At 46.4% G+C, this 13,487-nt stretch overlaps 1 protein-coding gene across 1 annotated transcript in view; it reads left to right on the top strand.

The window, feature by feature from the left end:
• The window catches only part of LOC133136728 (receptor-type tyrosine-protein phosphatase N2-like), a 124,959-nt gene that overhangs the window by 85,901 nt on the left and 25,571 nt on the right, over window positions 1-13,487 (top strand). Inside the window, exon 12 of the mRNA XM_061254395.1 lies at window positions 9,751-9,963. Coding sequence (XP_061110379.1) covers window positions 9,751-9,963 — 213 coding nt within the window. The remainder of the gene's footprint in view (window positions 1-9,750; window positions 9,964-13,487) is intronic.

Here is a 13,487-nt window from a genome sequence, read left to right as displayed (position 1 = left end):
CATATCGATCCGCAGGTGAAAATGAACATTTTGAGCCAATGGTTTAGAAAAACAAAATGTATGCCTATTGGTTAATAAGTAGCCTATCATACATCCACATCTTTATGTGTGTATTGCTAGTTCTAACTGCAATTCGTTCGTTCTGCGGTTGGGTGTAATTAGGACAACGCCTAAAGAAAAAATAAAAGATCTGAAGGGTGTTTTACAGTCGTTTATCCGTCTTGATGCGATTTCCTTCAGTATGTTTTTTAAGCTCGCGGGTTTTCTCTGAGCTGTTCTAATTCTTTCCACCCTACGCGCTGCGCAACAGAAAGAAAAAAAACCCCGAACAACTACCAAAAATTGTAATCCACGCACACACACACACACACACACACACACACGCACACACACACACACACACACACGCACACAATAATAATAGAAGAGAGAAGCCCCAAGCAGCTTTACAAATGAGTGACAAAGCCAGCGTCCATTCACGCTCTCCTCCCCAACACAAGTTTATTAACCGCCGGCCTCCCTTCGGTTATTGGTGTCGGCAACATGTGGAGGCATCACTATAGCAACCAGTGGATGTGACATGTGGTTCAGACAGGGACTCCGCCGGAGCTGGCGGATAAAAGGAGGAGCTCAGAGCCTCAGACCTGCTCCATGTAGTCGCGATAGAGGAGGGGGGGGGGGATCCAGCACTGGCACATGTTCGTTGGAGGGAATCGCCTGGCCTGCTGTACTCCACTCTCTTTCTCTCTCTCTCTCTCTCGTTTGCTTGAAGACCTGCCTGGGAAACCATTTTTTCCTATTCCTCTGGTTTAATGCCTTCTCGAAAGGAGCGACGGAAAAGCCTTTTGTTTCCACCGACGTAGCCTATAGCTGGGGAGGACTGTGTTAACTTTATTTTTGAAAAATGGAAAGAGCTCAGATCAAGCGCTCTTGCAGCAGAAGCAGCCGATGCCGCCTTTCCCTGCAATACGTGGTCGCGACTGGAATAGCGTGGATAGCTTTCGCAATCTCGTAACGGATAAGAAATAAACCCCTTCCGAACGATCGCCTCATTGTGGATTTAGGTAAATATGTGCGGATATCCAGCTTAATTTTCGTGCGTTATTTGTACGGCGGTGGCTTTAAGGGATGCCGAGTTTAGGAGTGGCGAGGAGACTCCCGGACCTTCAACACACATACGCTACCTTAAATTTCTCACCATAAAATAGGATTAGCCGACAGTGTTGTCGTTTAGAAGTGCCTGCGCTTCATAACCTAATTAATAATGACATGGGCTGTAGTGTAGCATGCAAATCATTTGGCAGTGTATTAGCAGGTGTAGGCTACAGTTAATGTAAATTATCCTCCTTTAACCACAAGCCCTCCTGTGGTGTAGCCTAATCCGGCGCACTTGTTTGAACCGATTTTACAGACGTGTTTAAGGTCTGTAAATGACTTTTGAAATTCACATTGCAAGAAGAGTCAGATATTGATTTGGATATTGATTACGTTTGTTAGATAGTTGTTTTATTCGGCTGTGGACATATTGTGCAATTATTGTGAATTATCTGTAACTTTGTAAAGTAGTCCTCCTCTCAGTCCTTAATTGCAATAGAAAATGCAATCACTAGAACAAGTTGTCCACACGCGTGTGAGAGCCTACTGTCGATGTGAAGTTTGTAGTTTAAAATGTTTGTTTGGTAGCGTAGGCTCAGTATATGCCCTTTTTTCGCAGGGATTGTGGCTATGTATTTGCGTGTAGGCTAAAAAAGGTTGAGTGAACGAATGTTTAAAATGCTAAGATTTTACAAGAGTACATTGTATTTAAACGTGTATTATTATTATTATTATTATTATTATTATTATTATTATTATTATTATTATTATTAAGGTAGCCTACTACATTTTTTATTTTCATCCAATGTATGGTTCTGGAAGATTTTTGTTCTTTATGTTCTGTTACAGGCTTTCTAACAATATAATAGTTTACATAAATTAATATTGGTATTTATTATGATCTTGTTATATCCAAGTAAATATCGTATAGTATACTACTATAACTGAAAAGGGGAATTAAATTGGGCTTTTCTTGTGGGCTAATTAATTGAAATATTGTTCCTCCCAGTAACAATTTAAGTAATGTGCGGTTTGATGCTAGATTAAATAATACAAAACTAAAATCGATCGTCATTCTCTCGACTGAATAATGGTCTAATGCATGATCACGCAGTGGTCAGAAAAGTATGCTCTATATTCGTCAACATTTTAATTCAGAAATGAATATTTTAGTATTTGTATTTTGCTGAAATATTTGCATGGGTAAAGTTTATTGTTAATGTAGGTTTAAATGTGGGTTAATGTCGGACTTCTAAGGCACACAATGGCAAGATGACGGCTTGCGACAGACCTTGTTTTTAATTTATGTGAACCACCCTTTACTGCTGAGATGAATTTTGTTTTTCCATAAATAACCCGGGTATTTAACGGTCGACGCAAGTTTTTGCGATGTAAAGATGACGTGCATGTCTTCCTGACTGTTATCCATCGATTCATCATCCTGTTGCAGCTTGAGATTGATGGCTTCTCTCATTTGTAAAGATCGGGTTAAGATTTAAGAGCTGAAATTCGGCTGGAGTGTAGATTCGTGTGTGTGGCTGTTTTTATATACATTCATTGAGCACTTTATTAGGTATTTAGGACTTATTTTTTTAGACTTCTGTTGCTGTAGCCTATCCACTTAGATGTTTGATGCGTTGTGTTCAGAGATGCTCTTCTGTGTACCTCTGTTGTAATGTGTGATTATTTGTGTTACTGTCACCTTCCTGTCAGCTTTGACCAGTCTGGCCCTTCTCCTCTGACCTCTCTCATTAACAAGGCATTTCTGCCCACAGTACTGCTGCTCACTGGATGTTTTTTTGTTTTTCGCACCATTCTCTGCAAACTTTAGAGACTCTTGTGTGTACAAATCGCAGGAGACCAGCAGTTCCTGAGCTACTCAACCCACCCTGTCTGGCACCAACAATCATTCCACGGTCAATGTCACTCAGATCACATTTCTTTCCCCTTCCTGACATTTGGTCTGAAAAACAGCTGAACCTCTTGGCCACGTGTCTGCACGCTTTTATGCATTTAGCTGCTGCCACATGATTGGCTGCTTAAACGTTTGCATTAAGAAGCTGGTGTTCAGGTCTGCCTAATAAAGTGCTCACTGAGTGTATGTTTTAGGAGGAGACCCTGTGGGGACATGGCTCTGGTGCTGGGGGTCTGGGGATAGGCAGTTATCCGGCGGGGGAAGGACAGGGAACCCCTCCTCCTGGCCTCTGGTCACGATTTGACGAAGGCAGAGCTAGAGATCCGCCGGTCCGCCATTTTGACATTTTGTGGATTTCACTAATTCGTGACAGACAAGCACGATGGCTCACTCCACCCCTCCGCTTCTCCGTATGTTACCGACGTCAGTGTAAACGAACGACAATGTGTCGAACCTTAACTTTGACTTTTTTTTTTTTTTTTGAATGACAAATTGGCTTTCTGGCTTGTAAGACCAGTCAGCTTGAGCGTGGTGTTATTCTCGTTTCTGCACTCTCTGTGATGCTCGTATGAGTGAGGGGTGAATAAGTATGGAGTACGTACTTATGATCTCAGGTAGGATATGAGTGGATTCATTTGTTAATGAACTTAGTGTGTATTTAATTTGATGAATCTGCTATCGTCTTACTTCCACTGAGAAAAGGTCCTGGGAAATATAGGGAATGTGTGGAATGTATGGCCTATATGGAGAATCTTTGCTTTTTAGTTTCTTTAAAAAAAAAAACAAGCAAACAAAAAAGGTAGGTGTAGACATCTTTCATCTGTGCATGGGTTGGGTGGTCAGGTGGTTAGGGGGGGGGGTTGGTAGTAGTTAATTTATCATTTGAAGGAAATAATTTCAGCATCCAAATAAGATGAACTCTATTAATTCTCAAAACATTTAGAAGATGGTTTATAAATATTTTATAATGAAATTTTCTAATAAAAAGCGCTGTAGACGAAGGCACTTTAGATCGCTGCTTGCGGTGATTACGTTCATTCTGCCCTGCGTATCCGTCCGCTCTGCGGGCTGTACCCCGTCACCCCCGGCGAGGGCATAAACAGCGTTAATAAATAATAAATGGCAGTTTTATATGAGCGTAAAGATACGGCCGGGTGTGCGGTGAGAGGGGCCTGCCCTCGGACGTGTGGATATCGCTGCGTTCAGAAGCCGACCGGTGAGGGGGGATGTAGTCCGGGCCTCTCCGCGCCTCCGTGCGGACGGCCAGCCTGTCTCGCTGAATTTCATTACGCGCAGTGGGAATTTGCAAGTACAATTTCTTCTGGACAGATGGACGGGCGGCAGCCAGAATAAAAGGCACTTCTCTGCTTGATCTGCGAGACAATACTTTTTGTTCCACGTTTTCTTTTGTTGCTGCGGAGATGACTAAAAGGGACATTGGGTTTTTATAAATGATTATGTCTGCTTGGGTCACTGCCTGGACTCCCTTTATAAACCGGCGCGTTTTGAGAAGTGGAAGGTTTTATTCTAATGGAACTCTAGTGGATTATGAATCGTTTATATAAAATGTTTTTCTGTCATCGGGGAGAGAAAAAGTGTCTTATTTTCCCGTTTGGCATGAGCCGGTGAGTGAAAGAGCAGCACTCTCCCAGTCTGGGGATCACAGCTGTGCAGAACATGTGCAATTACACTGAGCGAGCAGGAACTGTGTGTGTGTGTGTGTACGTGTGTGTGTGTGTGTGTGTACGTGTGTGTACGTGTGTGTGTGTGTACGTGTGTGTGTGCATGCGTGTGTGTATGTGTGCATGCGTGTATGTGTGTGTGTGTGTATGTGTGTGTACGTGTGTGCGTGTGTGTATGTGTGTGTACGTGTGTGTGTGTATGTGTGTGTATGTGCGTGTGTGTTTGTGTGTGTACGTGTGTGTACGTGTGTGTGTGCGTGTATGTGTGTGTACGTGTGTGTGTGCGTGTATGTGTGTGTATGTGTATGTGTGTGTATGTACATGTGTGTTTGTGTGTGTACGTGTGTGTACGTGTGTGTGTGCGTGTATGTGTGTGCGTGTGTGTATCTGTGTGTGTATGTATGTGTGTGTACGTGTGTGTGTGTGTGTGTGTGTGTGTGTGTGTGTGCATGCGTGTGTGTGCGTGCATGTGCATGTATGTGTGCATGCGTGTGTATATGTGTATGTGTGCGCGTGTGTGCATGCATGTGCATGTGTATGTGTGTGTGTATGCTTGTGCATGTGTGCATGCGCACGTGCCTGCATGTGTGTGTATGTGTGTGTATATATGTGCCAAGCGTGTGTGTGCGTGCGTGTGTGTGTGCTTGTCTGTATGCTTGTGCGTACGCACGTGTGTGTGTGTGTGTATGTGTGCGTGCGCACGTGCATGTGTGTGCGTGTGTGTATCTGTGTGTGTATGTGTGTGTATCTGTGCGTGTGTGTATGTGTGTGTACGTGTGTGCGTGCGTGTATGTGTGTGTGTGTATGTGTGTGTATGTGTGTGTGTGCGTGTATGTGTGTGTATGTGTGTCTATGTGCGTGTGTGTACGTGTGTGTACGTGTGTGTACGTGTGTGTGCGTGTATGTGTATGTGTGTGTATGTGTGTGTATGTGTGTGTGTGTGTGTGTGCGTGTGTGTACGTGTGTGTATGTGTGTGTATGTGTAGTTGCGTGTATGTGCGTGTATGTGTGTGTGTGCGCATGTGTTCGCCCCTTCTCGGATCATTCCCCTCCTTTTAAAACGCTCTCCTGTAGAGACTTACTATCAGATGTGCTGAAGTGAATGCTGGGTTGCCATTGTCACATTTAAAAAAATCCCCCCAGTTTGATGCTGCATCATCTCCACCATGTGTTATTTTCACCCTTTGTCCTGGGCGTGGCAGCCCCATGGCTGTCTGCGGGGGGCGTATCCTAATACTGACCCTGCCTGAATCCAGAACAACTCTGCCTCATCGCACTGGATATTTATCTGACCGAGGTGCAGTGATGAAGGTCATTATGTAGAGCTTCTGTGTATATGCATTTTTGAGCAGCACTGTGACGCTGTGCTATATTTAAGCATTGGACAACTCTCTTGCAGTTTGTAGTGAAAGCCCCTAGCCTGTTCAGAGGTGGGTAGGCCAGGCCAGGATTTAAGCCCATTTCCTGTAGAAACATCTCTCTGTGGCCGCCTGCTGTCCACGCACTGTTGTATGTTCCCGGGACCCTGTGCCAGCTCTCTTCTCCTCATATGGGACTCTTAACTTATACGGGACTTTTCTGTGTGTCAACCCCATGCTCGTAAACACATTTATTTCATGTAGCAGTGGCGGCCATTTTAACCCGTGGAAGAGCAGGTTCTGTGGATTGTTTTCCCCCCAAAGTTCTGAGTCAGTGTTCTAGAACTCCTCGGCTTTCATTCGTTGCCGCGATTGTCACATCAGCGCGAGGGTGCTCAGCTCCGAACATTTGAGATCTTCGTGCCTATTGTCTCCCCGATTTACAGCAGGAGATAAATGCAATTTTATTTTTATGTTTAGAGTGTCAGTTCGAAGCAAAAAGTGCTGGAGATCTGACAATGGCGTGTCTGTGCTATCATGGGTGTTCTCTTAAAGCTCACTTCCGGTTGGCAGCCCACTAAATGGACTCAGTTCTGATTGGTTAAAATGCTTATGCCACGTTATTCACACTAGAGACATAGGCCTGATATACTCAGACCTTTAGCACGTGCAGGACAGTAGATCTCCAGGAACAGGGTTGGGCAGCCCTGCTCTAGCTGTTGAATGAGGTGTGCTTTGTTAGGGTTGCAGTGAAAACCTACAGGACGGTAGATCTCCAGGAACAGGGTCGGGCAGCCCTGCTCTAGCTGTTGAATGAGGTGTGCTTTGTTAGGGTTGGAGTGAGAAGCTACAGGATGGTAGATCTCCAGGAACAGGGTTGGGCAGCCCTGCTTCTGCTGTTGAATGAGGTGTGGCTTTGTTAGGGTTGCAGTGAAAACCTACAGGACGGTAGATCTCCAGGACCAGGGTTGGGCAGCCCTGCCCTAGCTGAATGATTAAGAGCTGAAGCGGGGGGGGGGGGGGGGGGGTGACTGCAGCTTTGACAAACAACATTTGCTTTGGTCAAGCGAGCGGGGGGGAGACCCGTGTTCTGGCTTTCATTGTCACTCGGCACTTAACTGGTCAATGGCAGCAGCTGATTACACAGTCGTCTCACCTCACCTTGGCACTGGACTCGGTGGATGATTTTAAGGTGAAGAGGAAAAAGCAGCCACTCCCTGCGGCTCTCCGGGACCCGGGCGCCTGACCCCTGCCGTTGGTCGTCCTTACTGGGCCGAGATGACAACCTTCAGACAGGAGCCTGAACGCCGAGCACAAAATGGCTGTTAGACCAGGCTGGCGAGTCAAGTGCAGAGCGTGAAATCGCTGTTGTGCCGGACGAGCTGGCCGAACACAGAGAACCCGGATAATAATAAAGAGTCAGGCACTCAGGGTGGTTGGGTTCGGGGAGGGGGGGAGAGGGGGAGAGGGGGAGAGGGAGGTGGGGAGAGGGGGAGAGGGGGAGAGGGAGGTGGGGCAGCGCTGGAAATTCATTTTTTTGTAGCACTGCTAATCGGGTGGCAGAAAGGAAAGGGGAAAAAAAAGATTGCTAATTATTCCCCTCTTGTGAAAACCTCCAGAGGCGGCAGGAAAAGCGTTATTTTTCTGTCTCCCCCCCCCCCCCTCCTCCCCTCTCCCCCCTCCTCCCGTCCTCCCACCTCTCCTTTGATCTCTTTGATAATTGTGGAACGGCGGGAGCTGTTGGCCCTGGATGGATTGTAATTTGCGGGACTCGTTCACTCATTCGTTCGTTCTTTCTCTCTTTTCTTTGTCGTTGCTGAGGCTCCCTATGTAATATTTATAATGAGGGTGAATTATTGCGACGTCGTTCCCGTTGGAAGGTGCAGCTGGCTGCCAGCCTACCCAGAGCCCGCGTTCTCCGAACATCCCGGAGTCAGGAGGGCTATTTTCCCTTTTAATGCAGCTCAAAATGGATGAGGCGTTAGGGCTGGAGAAAACTGATCCCAGATCAGCTGTTCTGACTCCGGGGTGCTGCTTTATGACCACAGGGTGCTGATCTCAGATCAGGTTTGCCTGACAGACCCACCGTGGATATGCTTAGGCCCGATTCCTGCTGGATCTGGCAGCCCCTGTATGGTACTAGCCCAGAGACTCCGGCGGTTGCATTCATTGCATAGTCGATCCCTTGCATGGCAGCCAATCGCCACTGTGTGTGAGAGTGTGTATCAGTGGGTGAATGAGAAGCATCAATTGTACATCGCTTTGGATAAAGGCGCTGTATAAATGCCAACCATTTACCATTTACAATAGCTCCAGTAGTTTCAGTCTGTTCTGGACAGCAGTGCTCACCAGAGACCGTAAAATAGCTTCATTTGACAATGCAGATCGATACGAAGCACGCCGTGTGGTTAAAGCTTTTTGGGGCGACGCGCTGAGTTTGTGCTTCATACAGACCCACCGACCAGCACCAGAATCTCCTGAACCACCGGATTAATCATGAATGAGGCTTCAGGATAAGGTCCGGGGAAGCCTGCTTGTTCATCAGCTGTAAATGCTAGAAAAAAAGCTGTCAATGAGTTTAGACGTGAACTCTATTTAAACATTTTTCAGAAATGAAAGACTTCACACTTTGTGGAAATGTAGTGTGGGTTTTCACCTTCGCTGCTGATATTTGTGAAAAGTTCACAGGAATCGTTCCCCCCTGTTAGGTGTTCTTTCTGTGCTATGCATTAAAGTTGGAGAAAATACACACAAGTTCACCAGATTCCCAAACGAACGATTCTGCAACTGCGTCTCAGTACCTGCTGGGCATAGCTCGGTTTGAATTGTGGAAAAAAGGAAGTCTCTCAGTCTTGATGAACTTATTTATTTCAATATCGACAGTGACCCTGCACACAAATAATACCATGGATTCAGCAGAGTCAGACTGAACCCAGAACCTTTGCAGTGACTATGTTCTATACCTTTCCCAGCGTTGATAAGGAATGCTATTTTACACAAGAACAGAAAGGAGGTACTGAATCTGTGACGCCTATCAGTCAGGCTGTAGTGTATTAAATTCTGTTGTGATTGGTTAGCCTCTATTCAGCCTTAATCAGTTGTTCCTGTATTGTAGTTCCTGATGTTCTAGATGTCTCGGTACTGTAGTTCCTGAAGTTGTAGATATCTCGGTATGGTAGTCACAGACTTGGCCTACCTGCCTTGTGTACTGGTCTTATGCTCATGGCCTTACAACTATCGGTTATGAATTGTGCCTTATCTGACGTGTTTGGTTGTTTGTTCTATGACCTTGATATGCACCGTTTGTACGTGGCTTTGGATAAAAGCGTCTGCTTTTTTTTTTTTGTTATGTAATGTAATGTGTACCAAGTCGACAAGGGATCAAGGGAACGTGTGGTTAGCAGGCTCAATGCCATTAGAGATATATATTTCTTACACATTTTTAGCGCTTGCAGGAAAACAGATTGCATTACATTACATTACAGGCCTTTAGCAGATGCTCTTATTCAGAGCGACATACAACAAAGTGCAGAACACAGGGACAAGTGTGAAGAGGACCCTAGAGGACAGTACGGTTCCGAGTCCTAGCGTGACCACACAGATACAGTTGGAACCCTTGAAGAATTTAGGGGGAGCGGTATTCAAGTACCCCTGCCCTCTGTGTTAATGTGTGTGTGTGCGTGTGGTCATTGCCTTTCAGAAGAGCACGCTGAACCAGATCCTGACCAAGTACAACCAGGCCGAGTCGACCAAGTTCCTGATCCTGACGGTCATCTCCATCGTGTGCATCATCGGGGTCCTGGTGGCGTCCGCCGTCATCTACTGCATGCGCCACCGCTCCCACCACAAGCTGAAGGAGAAGCTCACCCGACTGGGCACGGACGCCGCCACTGACCCCACAGCCACCTATCAGGTGAGAGGACCCACCCCCACGCCCTGTGACGTCATAGTGGGCGGGATTTCAAACTGGAGTTAAACCTGCCGCGGTGTCTGCAGGTTTAACTCCAGTCCTGGAGGGGGCCGCAGTGTCTGCAGGTTTAACTCCAGTCCTGGAGGGGGCCGCAGTGTCTGCAGGTTTAACTCCAGTCCTGGAGGGGCCGCAGTGTCTGCAGGTTTAACTCCAGTCCTGGAGGGGCCGCAGTGTCTGCAGGTTTAACTCCAGTCCTGGAGGGCCGCAGTGTCTGCAGGTTTAACTCCAGTCCTGGAGGGGCCGCAGTGTCTGCAGGTTTAACTCCAGTCCTGGAGGGGCCGCAGTGTCTGCAGGTTTAACTCCAGTCCTGGAGGGGGCCGCAGTGTCTGCAGGTTTAACTCCAGTCCTGGAGGGCCGCAGTGTCTGCAGGTTTAACTCCAGTCCTGGAGGGGGCCGCAGTGTCTGCAGGTTTAACTCCAGTCCTGGAGGGCCGCAGTGTCTGCAGGTTTAACTCCAGTCCTGGAGGGCTGCAGTGTCTGCAGGTTTAACTCCAGTCCTGGAGGGCTGCAGTGTCTGCAGGTTTAACTCCAGTCCTGGAGGGCCGCAGTGTCTGCAGGTTTAACTCCAGTCCTGGAGGGCCGCAGTGTCTGGAGGTTTAACTCCACAAGGGGCGACATGGCTCAGGCAGTAAGAGCAGTCATCTGGCAGTCGGAGGGTCGCCGGTTCGATTCCCCGCCCGGGCTGTGTCAAAGTGTCCCTGAGCAAGACACCTAACCCCCAAATGCTCCTGACGAGCTGGTTGGTGCCTTGCATGGCAGCCAATCGCCGTTGGTGTGTGAATGGGTGAATGAGAAAGCATCAAAGGTGCTATATAAATGCCAACCATTTACCATTTAACTCCAGTCCTGGAGGGGGTGCTGTGTCTGCAGGTTTAACTCCACTCCTGTTCAGCCAAATGGCCTGTTCTTGTCATTATTTTATGTTACTTATATTCAGTACTTAATGTTTATGTCAGTGTATTGAATTTGAACTAAATTTGAATTAAATTGAATTGAAAACTGGAATAGCTGGATTAGACGATAAACTGTGGTTCTCCAGGACTTGGGTTTGAGATCCGATCCCTGCCTTATTGGCAGCACCGGATGTTGTTGTTTGGATGTGAAGGGATTCTTTCTCATTTGAGACGTTTGTTTGTCCTGTATGGGACGTGATTGAAACTCAGTCACTATGTCCTGGAGAGTTCAAGTCCAGGCTTGGACTAGTGTTGGATGGTCTCTTCTGTAGCTAAAGGACGAGCCAACATGGTCTGAACGGTCTGTCCCTGTCATTGTGTGTTCTTATGCTCTCTTGTTCTCGATGCGCTGAGTGGCTTGCCCTTAATGACACATTCTTATATATTTAAAACGTGAGGTACGCTGTAAATACTCTATATTACGCATGTTATAGTGCAGATTAATACTTTAGCCTCATTTTCAGTTATGAAAGCGTGCGTCTGAATTATCTTCTCTTTTTTTTTTACCATGCAGTTAAATTGGAATTGTGCAGTGATTTATTAAGTGTAAATTTAAGGGATTCAATTTTCAACAAATAGATGAGTCAGTTCCAGGCTGGCCGGCTTAATTAACGAGCTGAGAAAGACCAGGTGAGAGTGCTAATGAAAGCGTCGTTAAATGTGTTCTTTTCGCACAAGGAGAGAGGCTCCTCCTGACCTTCTCTATCCGTTCTGCAGAGAGCAGCTCGGGGGTAATCAGTTCAGTTCTTCACTCGATGATTTCAAATTCGATGTTTGTTTTTTTAAATTATTTGCATATAGTTTACCAAATTCCGAAATGCCTTTCCTGCCGTACATAGCGTGTGATTTTTGGTTCATTTATTTGTGTGTATGTGTGATTTTTGGTTTATTTATTTGTGTGTATGTGTGATTTTTGGTTTATTTATTTGTGTGTATGTGTGATTTTTGGTTTATTTATTTGTGTGTATGTGTGATTTTTGGTTTATTTATTTGTGTGTATGTGTGATTTTTGGTTTATTTATTTGTGTGTATGTGTGATTTTTGGTTTATTTATTTGTGTGTATGTGTGATTTTTGGTTTATTTATTTGTGTGTATGTGTGATTTTTGGTTTATTTATTTGTGTGTATGTGTGATTTTTGGTTTATTTATTTGTGTGTATGTGTGATTTTTGGTCGGTTTCGTGGATAGCCTGCAGCCTAGTGGGTCAGGTACACGACCGAGGCTGATGTCAATCATCCATTGATGATTGACACGTCTCAACAAGTAACAGGCAGATTGTAGTGCAGTTTATTGTGCACGTTCATGTTCCCCAGAAGAAGAAGAACCCTCTCGATTTTGGTGACCCCGTGACCTTTCCTCTAGCGCCACCATCAGGTCAAGCACACTAAACGTAACGACTGGATTGACATCCGTACGAGGGGAGATTCTAGCGAGTGCGTTCTTTCTCGCTGTCATTGCTGCTATTGTTCCGAATTCGCTATTGGCCCAATAGCGGAATATTGAATACATTTTTTAATAATGATCGCATTTATGTTTCCCAGGAATATTGCATAAATGTTTTTTCCTACAGTTCTCCCCGTAGTGTTTGTTCCAGGGTCACTGAACGAGGCTCCGGGCGGGCGGGGGGTCTAGCTGAGCGGGCTGACTGGGGAGGGTGTTTCTGCTGAATACGACCACACATCTCCGGGCCCCTCGGGCCCTTGGGCCCTTTGCACGTTTTCTGAGTTCTCCCCGCCGCAGCTGCTGCTGTGGACGTCTAACAGCCGCGCGTGTGCTTGTGATTCTTTCACCTTTCACCATTCTACCCTCCCGCAGTCTGGAGGGATTCGGGGGCCCGTCTGCCGACGGCAGTGTTAAAATCGGGCCGATCGCCTCACTCCGGCTCTCAGCGCTGTGTCTCTCTCGCGGGGCGATCGATATTGTGTGGGATCCGCGTGAAAGAGTCGCGCCCGGCGACTTCAGAGGGCCGCGACGCTGGCGAACGCCCGCCGTCTTATCGACGGACGCACGCCGGCCTTCTTTTTATTTGTTTTTCTATTTTTAATCCGCACAGGAAAAATGCTTCTTTTGTTTCCCTTGTCGGGTCTACGGGAGGGGAAAAAAAAAAGCTGAATTTCTGGCGAAAACGAGGGGGAGGAGTTTGATGAAGCCGGGGCTCTGTCAATAGAGATGGGATTGCTGTTTTCAAACAATGAGTCTTTTTTTTATTTATTTATTTTACTTGTGAGAAATGACTGGCTCGGTAGATGAAGCGTATCGGGAGCGTAACTCAAAATGGCCGCCCTGACTGCGCCGTTACGCTCAGTGATGGGAGGGCTCTTTTCCTATGGACCAGGGAGGAGGGGTGCTGATGGAAGAGGGCGATATTCAAAAAGATATGCCCTTCACTGTGGCTCTTAATGCCAAATACACACAGATTCCACTGTAAATGTTTAGAAATATCGATTCCACTGTCGATATATAAAAGATATGCCCTTCACTGTGGCTCTTAATGCCAAATACACACACAGATTC

The sequence above is a fragment of the Conger conger genome, chromosome 9, assembly GCF_963514075.1.
Source record: "Conger conger chromosome 9, fConCon1.1, whole genome shotgun sequence".
Lineage (NCBI taxonomy): Eukaryota > Metazoa > Chordata > Actinopteri > Anguilliformes > Congridae > Conger > Conger conger.
The sequence above is the reverse complement of the archived record's forward strand: the minus strand, read 5'-3'. Positions and strand labels throughout refer to the sequence as shown.